Here is a 20,265-nt window from a genome sequence, read left to right as displayed (position 1 = left end):
GGCGAGGTCATGCCTGGGGCTGTGTCTCAGGGGCTTCTGTTTCCCCATCTGTCAAAAGAGGACGTTGGCGTCCATGATCCCTGCAGCCCCTCCCAGCTCCACACTGACTCCACACCTGGCGGCCCCCTAGCCTTTCCACCCAGTGGGGAATCAACAGTGCCTTTCCTCCTCCCATGATCAATCAATTGCCCATCTGGGGCGTCTAGGGTCTCAGCCGCCCGCCCTCTGGGGACCTCAGCCAGGACATCCATTGGTGGTTCCGGCTGGGAGGCTTGTGCACCATATGGTCCACCCAGCCAGGGGCAGCCCCGCCATGGAGATGATGGATCTCCTGTCCAGCGGGAGCGTGTATGGGGCGGCAGGGGGGGTCTGCTCGGCACGGCTGACCGCGTGTGCTTGCCATGTGGGCAGGGACCTGCTGCGACCTCCGGGAGCATCTCTGCACGCCCCACAACCGAGGCCTGAACAACAAATGCTTTGACGACTGCATGTGCGTGGAAGGTGAGGCCAGATGCCGGGGGCTCCCTCGGCACCGAGAACCTTACCACCTCCCATTCTCCTCGAGGCAGGGGTGGGCAGAGAAGGAGGTGAAAGAATCCCTGGGGAACTGAAGACACCAGCAGGAACAGCTTTGCTCGGTGCTTTCCCAATCTGTGAATTCATTTAGTCTCCATTGCTGGCATCGCTGCTCAGATTTGCTTTTCTCACTTCCTGAAATACAAGCTGGTATGATCTCCCATGATCTGGAGATGGGAGAAGGGAGGAGAGAGAAGCGTATCTTTTAAAAGAAGATCAAACCTGAGAAGGCTGGTGCTTTCACACCAGAATTCTATTCCAGGGGAGACATTCCAAGTGTGATAACAAGGGGTGGGGAGTGAATTTCCCAGCACTTTCCCAAGGAAGGAGGCTCTTACCCAGCTGGCTCCCTCTTTACCTCCTCTGAGCCCCCACCTGGAACAGTGTGTGCCCTTCTGCCCCGGTGTGCCTCGATGAACCCAGCTCTGTGCTAAGCACTCTACCTGTTAGCTCCTCAATCCTCACAACCATCTCAGAAGGGAGCTATCATTCTCCCCATTTCACACAAAAGTAAACTGAGGCACAGAAAGGTTAAGTCACTTGCACAAACCTATGTAGCTAGAAAAGTGGGGGAAATGTTTTAAATTGTGTATTCTGAAAATTTTCAAATACATTATTAAAGTCATCGGAATAGTATAAAGAACTCCCATTTCCTATCATCTAGTTTCAGTAATTCTCACTCGCGGCCAATCTGTGCTGTCCCCACCCCCTCCAGTTCCCCCACTGCAATAGGATTTTTTTGGGGGGGCAATAGGATTTTGAAGCAACTCCTAAGAATTTAGGTATTTTACCTGTGAATATTTCCATATATACATCTAAGAGATAAGTATTCTTTTAAAACCAAAATACCGAAAATGCACAATAATTACTGGATGTCATCCCACCTCCAAGGTTCACTTCTCTGGGGGTGAGGGGTTTGACCTTTGTCCCTTTGTGAACCGTCCTGAGGTACACGCCCTATTTTTGCTCACATTAGCCTCAAAAGTTATCTCCTGTGAAAGCAATAAAGCTGCTTCAGTCCAATTATTCATTTGTCCAGTTGGTCAAGACATATTTCCGGAGTGCCTACTATGCACCAAGTTCTGATCAAGACATTGGGGATTCAGGGGTGAAGAGAACCAACAAGTTCTCCACCCATGGATTCCATTCTAATGAGATGAGTGACAGTTAGCAAATAACTGGGCTTCCCTAGTAGCTCAGATGGTAAAGCATACACCTGCAATGCAGGAGACCCTGGTTCAATGCCTGGCTTGGGAAGATCCCCTGGAGAAAAGGAAATGGCAACCCCCTCCAGTATACTTGCCTAGAAAATTCTTTGGACAGAGGAGCGTGTCAGCCTACAGTCCATGGGACTGTACTCTACAGTCTCAAAGAATCAGACACAACTGAGCGACTAACACACACACACACACAAGCAAATATTTAGATGTCTGTAAAAAGGAGTAGAACTGTAAAGACAGTAATTCAGGCTGGCCTGGGAATTATTTTAGAAAGGATGGACAGGAGCGGACAGCAGAACTAGCCACCTGAAGATGAGAAGTGGGGTGGGAAGGGAGAGTCCCAGACAAGCAGCAGGGCAAAGGCAAGGACCTCAGACAGGAGCAAGGCTGGCATGTTCGAGTGCGCCTGGCACACAGCAGCCACACAGTGGCACAAGAGGAGATGGGAGAAGCTGGGGGGTAGGATCAGGACTTCATTTACATTGTCATGGGAAGATGTCGGCAGCTTTTTTTTTTTCTTTTTTTTAGTATTTATTATTTGGCTGCGTCGGGTCTTAGTTGCTCCGCCACAGGTGGGATCCTTGTTTGCCCACCAGGGATCGAACCCATGTCTCCTGTATTGCAGGCGGATTCTTAACCTCTGGACCATCAGGGAAGTCTCTCAGCAGGTTTTAAGAAAGGGAATGACCTGGTCTGACTTTTGAGTATATCATCTCACTCTGGCTGCAGGACTGTGCAGGGCAGGACTGGAGATGCAGGGACGAGCTAGGAGGTGAGGGGATGGAGGCCGGCAGGGGTGGAGATGCTGAGAAGCCGCCTTCTGTTGCCTGTGTGCAAGGTGGGGGCTCATTTGTCGAAGGAGGAGACTGAAGTGCATAGCAGGCTGGAAGGCACTCCAGTCCAGGGAGCCTGGAATTAGCACCAGGACCTCCAGGTCCAGCCTGCCCAGGTGAGCAGGATGCGGCCCTACTGCTGCACATGCCCAGCTGGTGCCCTGCTGGATGCTCAGTGGGCAGCCCTCTGCCAGGGAAACCATGCTTCCTTCCTCCCCTGGGCCTCAGTTAGGAGGGGGCAGCGTTTCAGGCCTTCAAAAGATAACTGTGCAGTCAAAGCCCCATCTGCTCATTTCTCTGGTCCCTCCCATCCTGGTCAGTCCCGCCAAAACTCTCATTTCCTCCCTGGAGACTCAGACTCTGGGAAATAAAAAAAAAAAAGAAATTGAGTGGAAATGACAGCTCCTTAAAGATGGTTCTGGAAGAGATTGTCGCCCAGATGCTACAGCAGAGGGATCCAAGTGATGCCAGGAACCCTCATGAGGACCAAGAGTCCTGAGGTACTTCTGAGAAATTCTGAAATGTTGGATTCATGTCCCAGAGCTGAAGTCCAGCAGTCTAGGCCAGCCTGGAAGGTTCCAGAAGGGCTTCTATGGCTACCATCCACTCCTATTCATGATCCCCTGCCCCTCCCAAGTGTCACTCGTGTGGCCACAGATCTGAAGGCTCAGTGATCCATGTGTTGGTTCTAGACCCCTAAGCACAAACTTCACAGCAATTTCTGTATTCTCTTGACAGTGACATAAGCAGATCTTAAACTGGTGATGGCCCCTCTCCCTGTGGCCACTCCTAACCGGAAATGTAGAGATTGCTCTGACCACACTGACCTCTCCTTCCCTAACCCCCTACCCCGAATCAGGAGGATATGGCCTTTTTTTTTTTTTTTTGGCTGCATTGATGTCTTAGTTGCAGCACACATGATCTTCATTGCGGCATATGGACTGTCTAATTGTGGCTCTTAGACTCAGTAGTTGTGTCGAGAGCTTAGTTGCTCCATGGCATGTGGAATCTTAGTTCCCCAATCAGGGATCAAACCCACATCCCTTGAACTGCAAGGTGAATTCTTAACCACTGGACCACCAGGGAAGTCCCGTGAGGATGTGGCCTGAAATGAAAAACCTGCCTACCCATGTATGCCAGGGGATGTCTATCATGGGCCATGAGTTAGCCCCAGCAGGAACCCCTCCCACTGGTGAGCCAAGAGGGCCACGCCTACTCTAATTAAGGTGGTCAGGGAGGGTCCCTTTGAGAAGGGACTGTGAAGGAGCAGCTATGCCAAGAGCTTCAGGAAGGGATTTCTGGCTGTGAGAACAGCAAAGGCCCTGAGGCTGGAAATGGTGGGGTGTATGAGGAAAAGTGCTAAGACTAGGTGTGGCTGGAGTTAGAGTGAGGAGGAGTGGGAGGTAAAGAGAGCAGACTGGGGGCAGGGCAGGTCCCAGAGAGTCCTGCAAGCCAGGGGAAGCAGTTTAGATCTCCTTTGGAGTGCAGTGGGAGCCACGGGAGGTTTTATAGGGAAGGGCAGAATCTGAATCTCTTTTATTTATTATTATTATTATTTGCTGTGCTGCATGGCATGTGGGATCTTAGTTCCCTGACCAGGGATCAAACCCAAGCTCCCTGCATTGGGAACACAGAATCTTTACCATTGCACTACCAGGGAAGCCCTGCATTCCTTTTAAAAATAATTTTAATAGACTATTTTTAAAGTCGTTTTAGGTTTACAGGAAGATTAGACAGAAAATACAGCAGTCTCATATGCCTCCCCCAGCAGTTTCCCCTGTTATCTCACATTAGTGTGGTGCACTTTCTAAGATTGGTGAGCCAATAGTGGTACATTCTTAAGTCCACAATTACATTAGTGTACACTCTTTGTGTTGCACATTCCTTGGGTTTTGACAAAGACTAGACATGTACCCAGCATTATAGATAGTATCGCACAAAATAGTTTCCTGGTCCTAAATATCTCCTGTGCTCCATCTGTTCACTCTTCTCCGTCTGTGATTCTCTTTTTTAAACCCATTCAGGCTGCTGTGCGGGAGATGGATTGGTTGTAGGGCAGAAAAAAGGAAGGCAGTGATAGTGAAACGGTGCGAGGCCGGGCGGGGGCGGGGAACTGGCTGGTCTCACGTCTGACCCCCCTTGCCTCTCTTCACTCAGGGCTGCGCTGCTACGCCAAATTCCACCGGAACCGCAGGGTCACCCGGAGAAAGGGGCGCTGCGTGGAGCCCGAAACGGCCAACGGCGACCAGGGGTCTTTCATCAACGTCTAGCTGCCCGCGCGCGGCGCCTCCGCACGGGCCTGGGGACTGAGCTCCGGAAGTCCGGAGAAGCCGGGCAGTTTGTTTATAACTAGCGGTGGCAGATCAAATGCGGGACCAGCTGACTGAGGCTGCAGGCTCAGATCCAGGACGCTCCGTCCCGAGCACTGGACGAACTGCCCCTCCCCAGGAGCCGAGCAGCAGCACACCTGCACCCTCCCCAGGGCGGACGGGAGACCCACACTGCCTGCGCATCCCGGTGTCCGTATTCTCCTCGTTGGCAATGTCGAGAGTGCCCTCTATCGTCCGACAGCAGCACTGCAACGGTTTCAAGTTTCCAAAGGAAGAGGCTTTTGAGCTGGAAAAGAATGGAAACTTCTGGAGAGACTGGGGAACCAAAAGGCGGGAGATGAATACCGAAGCACCTCCTATGTACCAGGCACTGTGCTTAACGCGGGCCATACGTTATCTCGTTTATCACATGACCTTTTAAAGTAGGCATAATCACCATTTTACAAGTGAGGAAACTGAGGCAGGCTTAAATGATCTTGTCCAGGGTCCCAGGTCAATGCTCTTCAAACCTTCACCTTGTGTAGGAATCCCCACGGATCTGGTTAAAATGCAGATTCCAATTCAGTCGATTCTGCATTTCTAACAAGGTTCAGGGATTGCTGATGCTCCTGGTGACCGGGGACCCCACTGAAAGCACCAGGTCCCAGGGAGTCAGGAGTGGAGCCGGCATCTGAACCTGGGTCTGCCCAGCTCCAAGGTTCACATCCTTGCTCTTCCACAACCAAGGACTCATTCCAAGTTCTCCACGGCTTTTGGTGAGAGACACGTGTTCCCTGGTGGTTCCTTTTGCTGTGGTGAAGGCTGGAATAACAGACAATTCTCTTCCTTCTCTGGACAAAAGTGTATCGTTTAAAAGAAAAAGAAAAAAGAAAATGTGCATTAAGCACCTGCTTGCTTACAAGGCAGGATTTGGGCAGATTGGCGAACTGGTGTTCTGAGACCGGAAGTGTTTAAGGGAAACGGTAAAGCTGTTCCTTATGTCTATGGCCCTGCTCACTCCATCCTGGGATGTGTACTTTGGAGGGGCCTGAAAGCTGCCACCCCAGGAGTTCTTTGGCTTTTGGAGTTCATGACCTTTGAGAATCTAATGCAAGCATGGACTCAAAAACACACATTGCCAGTTGGCACCCACTTTGTATACGTCTTAGTGGTTCTAGGTCCCCCAGAGACCATCCCAGGTCTATAGGTCTACACTTCTTCAACAGAGTCTACTGAGGAGTTGGGGACATCTAACTGCATCCATCACAGACCAGACCCATGATGCCCACCTAAACACCTTTCTGAGCTGATGTGACTCTATAGTGGCCACCTCAGGAGAGTCACTTAAATCCCTCCACCTGGCATCTCACTCCTGATCAACCCTCAGGTCCAAGGCAAACAAGGTTGCAAACCTTCCCTCTCCAGGTGCCTTGCTGGCCTGGACCGCAGCCGGAAGGACCACACCCACAGGATGCCAAGGCTGTTTACTCCATTGGGAAAATCAGTTCGGGTCAGGGGTATGGCACCGAGGAAGGCAAACAGATCTAGAAGAAACCAAATACACCGGCTCTTTTCTCCTTATTCAAGTTCAGAGGCATGGGAATCTTAGGGAGGGGAGGACCGCAAGAGATCAAAGCCGGCTATTTGAAAATTGAATCCACCTGCAGTCTTGTCTGTTTGAGACCAGACAAGGCCAGTGCTGTGTGCCTCATATGGGGTGGCCGATTTGAGGTCATGATAGAACCCTAGCAGGGGTGGCTGCAGGCAGAGAACCCAGAATTGCTTTTGTCTGGTGGTGGTGGGGAGGTGTGTGGTGGGCAGTGGTAAGGGTGGCCCTGGCCATCAATGATGGAAGCACAGAAAATTAGGACAAAGCTGGAAGGCTCAGTGGAGCTATCAGTGCCTACCAAGGGAGCTCCATGGCTAGAAATTCAGGGCCTATGGCTTTGCCCTAGCTACTTCCATTTTGCATTTGCAAAGGCAAAGTAAGTGGAATTCTCTTAACTCCAGAGTTAGGGGTCCCAAGGCCCTCTCTGTGTTTAACAAACCTCTCTGCCAGAAGTTCTTCCTTAGGTCTGCCTTAAATTTCTTTTGCTGGTGCATAAGCCAATATCCTTGAATCCAGGGTTCAACAAACTTATCATAAAGGGCCAGATAAATATTAATATTATAGGCTGTGTTCCAATGAAGCTATTTATGAACCTAGAATTTCAGATAATATCACTTGTCACAGATGGTTATTCTTTTGATTTTCATTTTAAAATTTGAAAACCTCTTAACTTGCAGACTACACAGAAACATGCAGTGGGTTGTACTTGGACCCCAGGCCATGGTTTGCCAATCTCTGCTTTAATCTGCTGGTCTCAGCCTTGGCTGCACATTAGGACAGTCTGGGGAACTTTCAAAGGTGCCTGAGCCCACCTGCGAAGATTCTGGTTTAATCGCTCTGGGTTGTGTCTGGGCATTGTACTTTTGCAAGGCATCCGGGTGGCTCTAACGTGTCACCCGAGCCTGGGTCTGGGACCCCTGCCCTCATCCTCCTATGGGAGTGTAGCTGCTGACAAATGGCTTGCTCCACCACTCACTACTTTGGTGACCCTGGGAGACTTCATTAAGGTCTCTGTGCCTGGATTTCTTTATCTGTAAAATGGGGCTAATCATTCTTCCTTCATAGGGGTGTAGTGAGATGTAAATACAAAATCCTAGCAACATGCTTGCTACAGTGCCTGGCACATAAAAAGCCCTCAGTTAATTTATTTTCTAGGATGATTTTAGCAGCTGTTCTGTTTTTTGGCAGTGATCCATCATGTACTCAGAAATCAGTTCAAAGTCACCATTCAGGATCTTTCCTCAAAGCATGTTCCCTGGAACACTGTGAGATGCTCCCTTAGGAAAGAGGGGATGGGGTTCTGTGGTCAAAGAGGTTTGGAAAACTGTTCTGGACTCAGCCCGAAGCAACATGTACAGTTTCTGTCCACTAAGGCAGAGCTGTGGATGTCAGTGGCTGTGCAACAACAGGATCAGGAGTTTCTAAATATATCCCCCTCCTCACCCTGAGGCTGGGAAGAGCTGAGCAGGAGGCCACGTGGAAACCAATAGCTACTGGGATGGTCACCTGTGCCCCCTGCATTCCTCCTGAGGGAGCTTTCCAGCCATTCCCCAGAGATACTCACTGTTCGCACGGGGCTGCCTTTCCGTGACTTGTCTGGTGATGCCAAGAGTGGCTCCTGAGCCTGCCAGAGATGGGCGAAGGGTCAGAGGACACGAGAACCATGCCACATGGGAATGTGACAGCTTCACCTGCCCCTTGAGGAGTCACCGAGCCATACATCATGTCCTGAAGCCAAGACCCCTTCCACCACCTAGAAGCTACAGGTGGAGCCTTTGTTGCTAAGTCACTCAATCGTGTCTGACTCTTTGGCACCCCATGGACTACAGCACACCAGGCTTCCCTGTCCTTCACCATCTCCTGGAGTTTGCTCAGATTCATGTCCATTGAGTTGGTGATGCCATCCATCTTGTCCCCTTCTCCTCCTGCCTTCAATCTTTTCCAGCATCAGGGTCTGCCTCTTCAAGCCATATTCAACACATCCAATATGATCTGATGTCAAGATGACGGGCGTCAGCTTCCTGGAAGGGATCCGCTTTGCAGCTGGAGAGACATCTATGTAACCTGCAAGGAACATGTTTATAAAACAACAGAACAGCAAGAAAAAATGGGTGCTGGGAGAGACAGCAGGAGAGGCCAACTATTTAGGCTCCTCACTGGGGCTTGCATGCAGTTGACAGGGACACCATGACCTTCATGATGATCTTCACTCCTGTGGGAGATGGGAGGGCATGTGCTGGGGAGGGCATGGTAGGACTTGCCAATCTGAAGAACCAGGGGCTTCCATCACAGGGAGTATATTTACTGAATCCTAAATCAGGATGGTGGTCTGGTGGAGGATAAGCAGCCTCTTCTAGATGCAAAAGGCTTTCTGGTCCCTCCGTCTTTTTTTTGTTATTGTTGGGACAAGGAATAGCGACTTTATTCGGAAAGCCAGCCAACCCCATCTTGCCTGAATTAGAATTCAGGCTTCTTTTATATTTAAAGGAGAAACTCAAACACTTTCTGGTTCCCATCAGCCTTCATCTCTTCCTCCCTGCAGTCAATCATTCACAGGTGGACCTGATCAGGATGTTCCTTGTGTGCTAAACAAAGATATTTTAGCTTAATGCTCATTATCTGGGAAGCAGGGTTCCCAGTAATGGGCCATTATGTGTAATTTAAGTTTATAGGCAATGTCCCTGTAGTGATTAATTTGTAATAGGATACAAAAGGTCTTCCCTGTCACAATTCCCACTGTCAATGTCCGTTCCACAGTCTTGTGGGGGAAAGACCTGGGAACTTGGCAGAGATGCGGGATCCCGGCCCCACTGGGACCTACCTGCTGAATCAGTATCTCTAGGGGTGGGTTTTCACAAGTTCTCCAGGCTGTCCTAGTGCACAGTAAAGGTTCAGAGACACAGTAGATGCAGAGGGGGAGACAGGATGGTCAGACGGCCAGGGACATTTGGATGATTCGGAGGCATTTGCATATGGGTGTGAGGGTGACCAATCTGAGATCCACTTTGCCTGGTTAACAACCAGAGTGACCAACTTGCAGGCTCCAAGGCCCTGCCTCCTGGGCTGGAACTGGCCTTTATTTTTAGAGGAAATGAAGGGGAGCATCTGAGCCTGGGGCCTCAGTCGTTGGGTTTTCTGGCTTTTGGGCACTTCCCTGGGGGACTGTGGTTCCTGTTTATAAAGTATGGGGGCAACAGGGAAACGGGGAGGTGCTACATCCTCGAGTCCCATGATGGCGTGTTGCATGCACTCTCTTGAGCTGTAAATAAAGAGATGATGGTTAATAAGCTTCCCTGTTGTCTCTCTCTGCCCCTCCAGATGGTCTGTCTTGCAGACAGGGAACACTGTCAGGGTGTTTCGGGGGAACTCAGCCTGGTATTTCTCCAGCTACTTATTCATTCACTCTGCACCGTGGATTAAGCATTTGCTCTGAGCTAAGCAGAAGAGAGTGGCAGAGGATGAGATGGTTGGAAAGCATCACCTATTCAATGGACATGAACTTGGGAGAACTCCAGGAGACAGTGAGGGACAGGGAGGCCTGGCATGCTGCAGTCCATGGGGTCGCAAAGAGTCTGACATGACTTAGCGACTACACAACAACAAAGCGTACACAGGCAGGTAGGGTCTCAGCCCTCACCTGGACTGCATCCTGGTCCTTTAACCAGACCATTGTCGGGGGGACATTTCATATCTTTATCTTCTCCCACTTTAGGGTTGGGGCAGCTAAGGTCCCAAAGAGATTACAAGGCTGGCCATATACAAGGCTGGCAGGCACATTGCAGGCAGAGAGTGCTGAGAAAAGCAGGTACCCGCTTGGGCAGAATGAGGAAAACAAAGCACCGCCACCTAAGACCAGGCCTGGGCAGGCTCAGATGCCGTCTTGGGAAAGGGCGTGAACTGGCTGAGGGTGGACTGTCTTAGCACCAGGAAGGACATCTGTTATCTCAGTGGCAGCTCCAGCCAGCACCACCCAGCTGTGCAGACCAGACCCCCTCCAAGCCCAGCCGATCACAGCAAGGCTATGTTATGGCTCTCAGTGGCTCTGTGTCCTAAAGCCAAGGGAGGGTCCAGAACCCCCTGGGAGCCAGAGTAACCACAGATGTGGGAAGCTCCTAAAGGCCTAGGGTCCTGGGCTTTCCCTGCCCAGGCACCACTGAGGGACTGGCTCCTGCAGCCTGGACAGGGAAAGCCCCCTAACCCAGGGTTTCTATAACACAGGCCTGGGGTGCCAGTGTCAGGATCCTATGAGGGGCAGACCCACAGTTCTGAGCCTACCCAGGCCCCTGACTCAATCTCTAGGGGTGGGCTTGGGAATCTGCATGTTGATAAGTAACCCCTCACCCCACCCCCAGTCCTGAGAACTACTGCACCAAACCTTCCTGAGAATTCACGTTCTTCCCTGCTAAGGCCCCAGGTAGCTAGCAAACCTCCCACTGAGGGTGGATCCCAGGAATCAAGCCCAGGAGGTCCCCCTTCATATAAGCAACTGCTCAACTCAGCCATTGTAGTGCAAAAGGCTACAGAGACAACACAGAAATGAGCACAAATGCATGAACATGGTTGTGTTCCAATAAAACTTTATTGACACCAAAGGGCAGGAGGCTGGATCTGCCCTTGGTCTGTAGTTTGCCAGGCTCTAGTTGTTACTGCTGACCCTGGGGTCAATGGTTATAGAAAGGCATGCTGGGCTTCTAAAATCTCCCTTTGTTGTGGAATGTCAACTCAAACCCATTTCTGCTAAGGAGGGTCTGAGCAGTCTGAAGTGAAGGGTCAATACCAGTTGAACCTGAGGCCATGGGGACTTCGATGCTCTGTGCTGGCAGCATGCATGCAGCCCTCAGCGGATCAGGTGGCTGGATTGGCAGTGTCTCAGGGTTCTCCAGAGAAACAGAACCAACTGAGCATTTGTATTTATGTATCTTTAAGTGTCTATGTGTTTACTTCTTCTTTATATGTGTATTTATATAAAGAGATTTAAGGAATTGGTCTACACTATTGTAGGAGTCATCAAGTCTGAAATTTGCTGGGCCAGCCAGCAGGTGGGAAACTCAGGCTGGGCTCAGTGTTACAGGCTTGAGGCCATGTTTCTTGTTCCCCAAGACCTCAGTTTTTGCTCTCAAGGCCTTCACCTGATCAGGTGAGGCGCACCCACATTCCTGCAGGTCATCTCCTTTATATGAAGTCAGCTGCTTGTTGATGTTGACCATATCTGCAAAATGCCTTCACAGCAGCACCTGGAGCAGTGTGTGATTAAATCTTTGGGTACAACAGCCTGGCCAAGTTAATACAAAAATATAATCACAGGGGCGGAGGCGGGGGGAGCTCCTGGAGCTGGGCTCCCGCACTCCAGATCCAGATCACAACACTTGGGTGTGTGGTAGAATTGTCTATGATGTGTCGTGAAGCTCTGGGCCTCCTTGCTCCATTTGCCATCAGGTGGCAGCAGCAGCGGTTACCACCTGTTATGTATGTGGGCATGGGTGCTTTGGTGTGCCCAGAGGAGTGTCTGGACCTGAAATTCCACTTGGGGTAGATAGGGTGCAAGGGTGCTGTCAGTGGACCATGTAGGCAAGTGGCTAACAGGGGTGCCCCTTCCTTTCATCGCACCCCCACCCCCAGTGCTGTATCCTGAAACCCACCTGTTTGTGCTGGGAGGCCAGCCTCAGGACAACTGGGCTCCTTCCACACTGGTGCTTGGTCAGTGCGGGGGCTGGGTAGTCAATTCTGCACATTGTGGTCCCAAAATGTCCCACTGTGTTCCCACCCTTGACCTTGCGTCAGCTCCCCGCACATGGTGAAATCCAGGGTTAGCGAAGAAACGCATTCATCTGAACGCTACCCTGAGCTCTGTTTACTGAGCTGACTCCACTGCACGAGGCACATACCCTCTGGTGTAGCTGCAAGTTGTTAGAGCCCGTTCTGCAGAGCAGGAGAACTAAGGCACTAAGAAACAAAGGCCACTTGTCCAAACCGATGTAGTTACTTAGTGGCAGAGCTAGGGACACTACCCAAGTGTCTTGAGTCTAAAACCTAACTGTGGGTAATAATTCCCTGGCATTCTAGTCATTAAGACTCCACACTCCCCTGCTATACAGCACAGGGAGCCCAGTCTGGTGCTATGTGACCACCAAGAAGGGTGGGATGGGGGTGGGTGGGAGGCAGGCTCAGGAGGGAGGAGATATATATATATATATTTATGGCTGATTCGAGTTGTACAGCAGAAACCAACACAAAAGCATTTTGTAAAGCAGTTATCCTCCAATCAAAGGAAAAAAAAAGAAAGATTCTATGCTTCCAATGCAGAGGGTGTGAGTTTGGTCCCTGGTCAGGGAACTAAGATCCCACATGCTGTGCAGTGCTACGAAAAATTAAAATAAAACCTGATTGTGTCCACCAGCCTCATGTTCCTCTCAAAGGCCACAAGTTCACTGAGCACCTACTAGGAGTCAGTCACCAATCCTCACCCTCAGGCCCATCCACTTGGCAGATCACAGGACTCTGAGCTCACCCGGGGCCATTAAAGCTACTGTCGGGGCCAGCGGGGGTGGGGAGTGGGACAAGAGCTCTGCCCTCAGGTCCCAGCCCCAGGCTGCCTGAGCCAAAGGTCACCCACTCACCTTCAGGCTGCCTCCTGGAGGGCTCCTCAGAGAGAAAAGGGGTTGAGATTCCTCCCACGGGCTTTCCAGTCCCACCACTGCTTCTTCATTCTTCTCTTATCTCTCTGCCAGCTCCTTAGTGACCCCCAGCATGTGAGCTGAGACCTCGTGGAGCCTGCAGCGGAGACTGAGAGTCGGTGAGCAGGCAGCAGTGAGTGAAAGTAAACACCAAGATAAACCCCACCTCAGATAGGCATCCAGGGCGCCGCAGGGCTCAGCAGCATAACCGACCTTGTTTGTGTTTCTGAGCGATCACTGAGGAGCAGCCAGAGCTCTCACATGCCTCCTTGGACTCCAACCCCATTCACGTGGAGAGATGGGAGGCCACACAGAGAAAAGGAGGCAGCAGCCTGAACTCAGGACAGAACTGGGACAGGCGGTGGAGGCAAGAGGCAGTCAGCATGTTTAGAAAGGAGCCTGTGAGATCAATCCGCCTGCCAGTGCGGGAGACATAGGTTCGATCCCTGGGTCAGGAAGATCCCTTGGAGAAGGAAATGGCAACCCACTCCAGTATTCTTGCCTGGAGAATTCCATGGACAGAAGAGCCTGGTGGGCTACAGTCCATGAGGTCACAAAAGAGATGGACAACAACAATAACAATCTCAAACTCCCAATCCAGCAATCCTCTTTATGTCACCAGGTGTATGCATCCATGTGTGTGTGTGTGTGTGTGTGTGAGCACATGTGATCTCACAGTTGTTCAGTTGCTAAGTTGCGTCCAACTCTTTGCAACCCCGTGGACTGTAGCATGCCCAGCTTCCCTGTCCTTCACCATCTCCCGGAGTTTGCTCAGATTCATGTCCATTGAGTCAGTGATGCTATCTAACCATCTCATCCTCTGCTGCCTTTCTCCTTTTGCCTTCAGTCTCTGGGATTAGCAGATGCAAATCACTATACACACACACACACACACACACACACATACAATGGATAAATAGCAAGGTCCTACTGTATAGCACAGGGAACTTTTTTCAATATCCTGTAATAAACCATAATGGAAAAGAATATGATAAAGAATGTATAGATACATATTGTTGGTATTTAGTTGCTAAATCATGTCTGTCTCTTTTGCAACCACATGGACCGTGTGGCCATGTAGGCAACCATGCTCTTCTGTCCATGGGATTCTCTAGGCAAGAATATTGGAGTGGGTTGCCATTTCCTTCTCCAAGGGATCTTCCTGACTCAGGGATCAAACTTATGTCTCCTGCATTGGTGGGCAGATTCTTTACAACAGAGCCAATGGGGAAGTGCACATATATTATATATATATACATACAATTGAATCACTTTGCTGTTCAGCAGAAATTAATACAATGTTGTAAATCAACTATACTTCAATAAAAATAAAGAGGATTGCTGGAGAATAGATGAGGGGAATGAAGAAAATGCCATGAGACTGAGAGTTAGAGTGCAGCTGAGGGGCTGGACTTGTATTGGGCGACGGCCAGTTACATTGCTTTCTTTCTGGCTGACATCTCACATGACCACTGGGACACCTCAGGGCACAGGCAGTTTCCTTTCTGCCTTCTCCACACTCACCATGGGGTCCACAGGGCGTTGTGATGAGTTCTCTGATAGCTGACTTGAGCACTCGGGTGTCTGGAGGCATGGGGAAATATTGCTAAGAGTTCAGTGAGGCTGTCCCAGGATGGGGCCCACCCAGCAGTGATTTTCTTAGGGCCCCGAGGAGCTGGCAAAGCAACTGGAACATTAGAAATTATTGGCTGCATTTTAGGGCTCAAGAAGGAGTATTCAAGGAGACTGACTGGGGCCTATAAAAGTTAGTGATGGATGCTGCCCTAAGTCTCAATTCTGTGCCATTGGGATAATTGTTTCAGAATAAGTCTCCCAAAACGAAAGGCATTATTATAATAAAACTCCTCGCATTTGCACCTACCTTTATATATATATATGTATGTGTATATATATAGGAATAAAATTGTTAAATTGTCTCTATTAATGAAAAATGTTCATCTATGTATATATGAACTAATTTAATTAAAAAAAAAAAAAGAACCAGGCTCCCTTTCTTATGACTAGTGATACAAACAGATGCCTCCCTGGAGAGGAGGCTCTCACACCTCCTGGCAATGTCCAGGCTCCTTTAGAAAACCCAGGAAGAAAAGAGGAGAGTCACCCACCCTAACATGCCCCCCCAACCCCTGGGGCATGTGCTTCCCCAGGAACCATCCCTTGCCTGGCTCTGAGTGAGTGATGCCATGAACACAAATGATCTTATTGACAAGTCACAATGACCTTTGATACTTTCAGAAACTTGGTATCAACCAGAAACCAGGCCAAAGGATCTGGGAGCTCAAGAAAGCCATACTGACTCCAACCCTACAGGGTTCTCTATTCAAGTTTCATCACTTCTCCTGCCCGTCTCCCACTGTCTTTGCTCAGAAAGAAAGAGATCACATCCTCAGATACAAAGAACAACCCTGACTGATCTGGAGTGGCCTCAGCCTGCAGCAGCTTGAAGCGGGACTTTGGTTCCTGGCCAGAGATTGAGGTCAGGTCTCAGCAGTGAGAGCACCAAATCCTAACCACTAAAAAAGATCCTGGTGCTGGGAAAGATTGAGGGCAGGAGGAGAAGGGGGCAAGAGAGGATAAGATGGTTGGATGGCATCATCAACTCAATGGACATAATCTGAGCAAACTCTAGGAGATAGTGAAGGATAGGTATGCTCAGTCCAGGGGTGGCAAAGAGTTGGATTGAACAACAAGACCAGTGGTCAGTGACAAGGCCCTGACCCTTCGGCTTTGCAGAAAAGAATTCCCACAAAGACAGAAAATAGTGAAACAAAGTATTTGTTAGGAGGAAAAACGGAGTACAGTAAGTGTGGATATACACAAGGGCGAGTTCAGAGGGAGAGTGTCCTCGTGATAGTTTGAATCACTTTTATGGGGCATTTCTTCTGGGTTTCCTTTGCCTGGTTCTGAGGCTGCGCTGGTTTAGTTCGGGGTCCTCCCTCATGTGCATGCCCATCGCTTAGCCAAGATGGATTTTAGTGCAGATGACAGTAGGTAGGTAGACATCACTTACTATGAGATGATGCCTCCTCCTTTTTTGACCTCCAAGGAGCCTTTCTGCGCATGTGTAGTTAGGGAGGTCTCCTTAACTTTGAGTATGAGAACGATGTGGTCTTTTATCTCTTATCTGGCAGGGCCCAGCTTCCTCCATTATCTTCCTTGTAGGGAGTTTCTGCTATTATAACAGGGTCCCCTGTGGCTCAGAGGTAAAGAATCCATCTGCAAGTCAGGAGCCACAGGAGACATGGATTTGATCCCTGGAGAGGGATCTTGCCTGGAGAGTCCTATGGAAAGAGGAGCCTGGTGGGCTACAGTTCAAGGGTTGCAGAGAGTCGGACACGACTGAAACAACTTAGCACACATGCACAAACTGTTATGAAGTCTCTGTCCACGGGGGAGAAACTGTTCAGCCGGGGGCCCGTCTATCTCCTGCCTCATGACCAGCGAAACACCTCGGCCTTCCCCTAGCCTGCCAGACCTTAGGCCAAGAAACACAGAGCTGGTGTGTTTCTCAACTTCTCACAAGCTGAGAAGCAGCACTGGGGCAGAGGTCTCCAGATCGAATCTGGATCCAGCACGAATCCTGGTGGCACCCAGGGGCCACAGCTCTGCCTTTTGGGCCCTCCCTAATGAGCTTCCTGGGGAGGGCCTGCTCTCTCACAGGTGCCTGTGACTTTCAGACAATATTTGGTTACTTTCTCTGTTTTGTTTCTTTCTGTTGATGTCATGCAGTTGTGGAAGGAAGTGGTCGGATCACAGCAGAACTGTTGAGTGTCCAGTACACTGTGGCCCAGAGGACAGTTAAAAATAATTTCAAAGCCTTATTCAGTGCCTCCCATCACCTGGGGCCTGTTTATCGCTCTCTCCATTTTCGAGATGCAGAAAGAAATTCAAAGAGATTAAACAACTAACCCAAGGTCACACAGATATAGATTGGCAGCACTCGGCGGGGACGGGTGAAGGGGGGGGGGTACAGTAAAAGCTGGGGAGGCGACAGCATGCTGAAACACTGAGGTCCATCTCCAAGGCTTTGCTAGTGGGAAAGAGGTATAAGCATCTCCCAGTCCAAGGGGCCTTTCCCTGATGCTTCAACAGACATGTATCAGGGGCCAGGAGCTGCTGAGAGATGCCAGAATATGCTGTGGTTTTTTCATAGCAGTATAGCAGTGATTTGCTTATTGAGCACCTACAAAGTGCCAGAAGTTATGTCAAGCATGCATCACCCTGAGGTTTAAGATCACTCTGCTAGGAGGCAGGCCAGGGATCCAAATAATATCTTTAAAGAACACAAGTGACCATGGGGAAGAAATGGCTGTGACTGCTTCATTGGGCATTTGTATAACTAGCAGCACTGAGTGGCTTCCTAACAGAATCTGGATTATTCTGAGGACAAGTGGGTGGCAGGTTTTCCTCCATGCCCATGATGGAAGTGGTGCCAACACACTGGTTCAGCTGGTGTATTCCCTGAACAGTATGTGCCAGGCAAGTGTGGAGATGGCAAGATCCTCCCAGGGCTTGCAGTCTAGATTGAGGAGGGTGAGGGGGGACAGACAATAAACATGTCAACAAATGAATGGAGAGGTCAATACCTTCAAGTACTGATAAGTGCTATGAAGGAAAAAAACCTGGATGCTTACTACCATCTTTGAAAACAGTTTGACAATTTCTTAACAGCTTAAGTATACACACGCCATGTGGTCCAGCCATTCCATTCTAAGATAGTCATCCAAGTAGGCATTCAATAACTATTCCCTTAATGAATAAACGAATGCATCTATTCTGCATGACAGTCTTTTGGGTTTTGTTTTGTTTTCAATTGTGGTAAAAAGAAAGAAAGTTTACCGTCCTAACCATTTTTAAGTGTACAGTTCCAGTAATGTTAAGTACAGGCTTCCCTAATGACTCACACGGTAAAGAATGCCTGCAATGCGGGAGACCCAAGTTTGATCCCTGGGTCAGGAAGATCCTCCGGAGAAGGGAATGGCAACCCACTCCAGTGTTCCTGCCTGGAGAATCCCATAGACAGAGGCTACAATCCATGAGGTCGCAATGAGTCAGACATGACTGAGCAAGCAACACACACACACAATGTCAAGTACATCCACCTTGCTGTGCCATGTTATTTACTTTTCATCCTGAAGGTACTGAGGATAAGACTCAGCTGAGACAGACAGAATTGGTGAGGGACATGAAAATTTAAACTTGACTTCCAGAAGTGTACTCCCTAAAAAATATGGCCCAAAGCCTGTGCTTTGTGAAGGTCCACTTGTCCTTCCATAGTCAGGGTGAGTGGCTCCTTTGAGAACAGTTTCACTTTCCTTTGTCCCTTTGGGCTCCCTCCCCACCCCTGCTGGGTCTGCCCCACCTCCACCTTGGCCCAGAGTGCCTCTGGCCCCAGCTGGTCAGATGAAGGCAGTGTCACTGCAGGGACATTCCACAGATCCAGCCTTGTGCTTCATCTGGCTCCAATCTGTCTTCCCCGCCTTGCCTCACTCCATCTTTGAATCTCAGCCCAGGCTGTATTTTCCTGTGATGTGGGCAGTGGAGCTGAGTGGCTACGTCACAGTCCTGAAACCAGACCTCTTTGGTCCCCAGCCCAGTTTCACACCAACTAGGGATATGCCTTTGGGAAAGCCCCTTAACTCCTCTTAACCTCAGGGATCTTATGGTAAATCAGGATAAGAAGGGCACCCACACCATGGCGGTTGTTATGAATATTTATTATGAGCACTTTTCACATTGTCTGCCACAAAACTACTTAATAAATGTCAGCTCAAATCCCAGGAATTGTTTGTTTTGCATTTTCTCCTTACAAGGTGATCAGTTTTATTATATACCTACATGCTTGGATTAAACACCTCTAGGATCTAGGGTTTATAGGAGATATCTCTTAGAAGGAAACAATATAATAATAATGTTATAATATCCACTAGTTATTGAGGAATTCCTCTCTTCTAGGTACTATGCCAGTAACAATAATTAATGATAATTAACTAATAATGAATATCAAAACAGTAGCAAGTCCTGATTGAGTGCTGTCTGCCAGGCAATGTTCTAAACATTTTTATATATTAACAAATCCTTATTAACAAATTCAAAATAATCATCCTTCAAGGAAGATACTATTATTTCTCTCATTTTACAGATCAGAAAACTGTAAGCACAGAGAGGCAAAGTGACTTGCTCAAGTAGAACCAGTAAGTGGACAAAGTTAGGACTCAAACTCTTTTCTCTGGTCCAGCTAGTCCTCTGGGCTCTGAATCCCAACAATCGTGCCCAGTGTAGCATATCTGTCCGGTCTCTCTCTGAAGCTTACCGGCTCTCTGTTACTCTGGCAGATGTGCTGTTCTGCTTAGGGGGCTGGACAGCTGTGTCTCCAAAAGCGACATTCAAATAGGCCAGCAGACTCCAGGGCCCTGCAGAAGACCCCACATCCACCTGGAAAACTCCATTCTTTGTATCTGGAGAGAGTCTGTGTCTTGATAGGATCTTAGGACCCACCCAGACAGTTTTGCAGGTTTCCACATGGTCTCTCCCCTCCTGGAAATAAGAATAAGCATTCAGAGGGAAGGACCCAAGGGGATCCCAACAGTCTTGAATAAGTCTTCCTTTCCTTTAAAGCAAGTGTCAGATTCATTTTTTCGTCAAACATGAATTAGTTCATTCATCCTCACAAGGATTCTATGAGATAGGTAACCGTCTTTACTTTCACTGGGGAAGGAGGGAGGACAGACTGTGCCCTCAGGGATGAGACACCAGCTGTTACCACATCTGCAGGTTGTACTTGGAGGTTCCCCCAAGTTCTCCTGGCTGCAGGTGGTCCCGTCGGCCCACATGCTGGGATTTTAACTCGGCGAGATATTGCGCCCTTTGCGACACAAATCTGGACATTCTCCAGCCGCCCCCCGCCCCGGCCCCGTAACTACCTGGGCAGTGGCGCGGTGATGGCTCGAGCGGCAAGACGCCGTCTCCTAGCTACCGGGCAGCCGTCACATGACCTACTCACGTGGCCCCCCAGCCCAGCTG

At 49.5% G+C, this 20,265-nt stretch overlaps 1 protein-coding gene and 1 long non-coding RNA gene across 3 annotated transcripts in view; one reads left to right on the top strand and one right to left on the bottom strand.

The window, feature by feature from the left end:
* Positions 1–5,832, top strand: part of DRAXIN (dorsal inhibitory axon guidance protein) — a 28,178-nt gene extending 22,346 nt beyond the window's left edge. Inside the window, 2 exon segments of the mRNA NM_001195012.1 lie at positions 412–501; positions 4,787–5,832. Coding sequence (NP_001181941.1) covers positions 412–501; positions 4,787–4,899 — 203 coding nt within the window. The 3' untranslated portion in view covers positions 4,900–5,832.
* On the bottom strand, positions 4,299–20,247 carry LOC107133238 (uncharacterized). Of its 2 annotated transcripts, none has more exons than XR_009490848.1 (4): positions 13,435–20,247; positions 13,165–13,318; positions 6,351–8,611; positions 4,299–5,789 (listed from the first exon to the last, which is right to left on the bottom strand). It is a non-coding gene; the product is annotated as an uncharacterized lncRNA (long non-coding RNA). The 2 variants fall into 2 exon arrangements; XR_009490849.1 differs by having other exon boundaries at positions 4,299–6,482; positions 8,112–8,611.
* Between the last annotated feature and the right edge of the window lie 18 nt (positions 20,248–20,265).

This window comes from Bos taurus, chromosome 16 (genome assembly GCF_002263795.3).
Source record: "Bos taurus isolate L1 Dominette 01449 registration number 42190680 breed Hereford chromosome 16, ARS-UCD2.0, whole genome shotgun sequence".
Classification (NCBI taxonomy): Eukaryota; Metazoa; Chordata; class Mammalia; order Artiodactyla; family Bovidae; genus Bos; species Bos taurus.
Note: the sequence above shows the minus strand (reverse complement) of the source record. Positions and strands in the feature narration are given on the sequence as shown.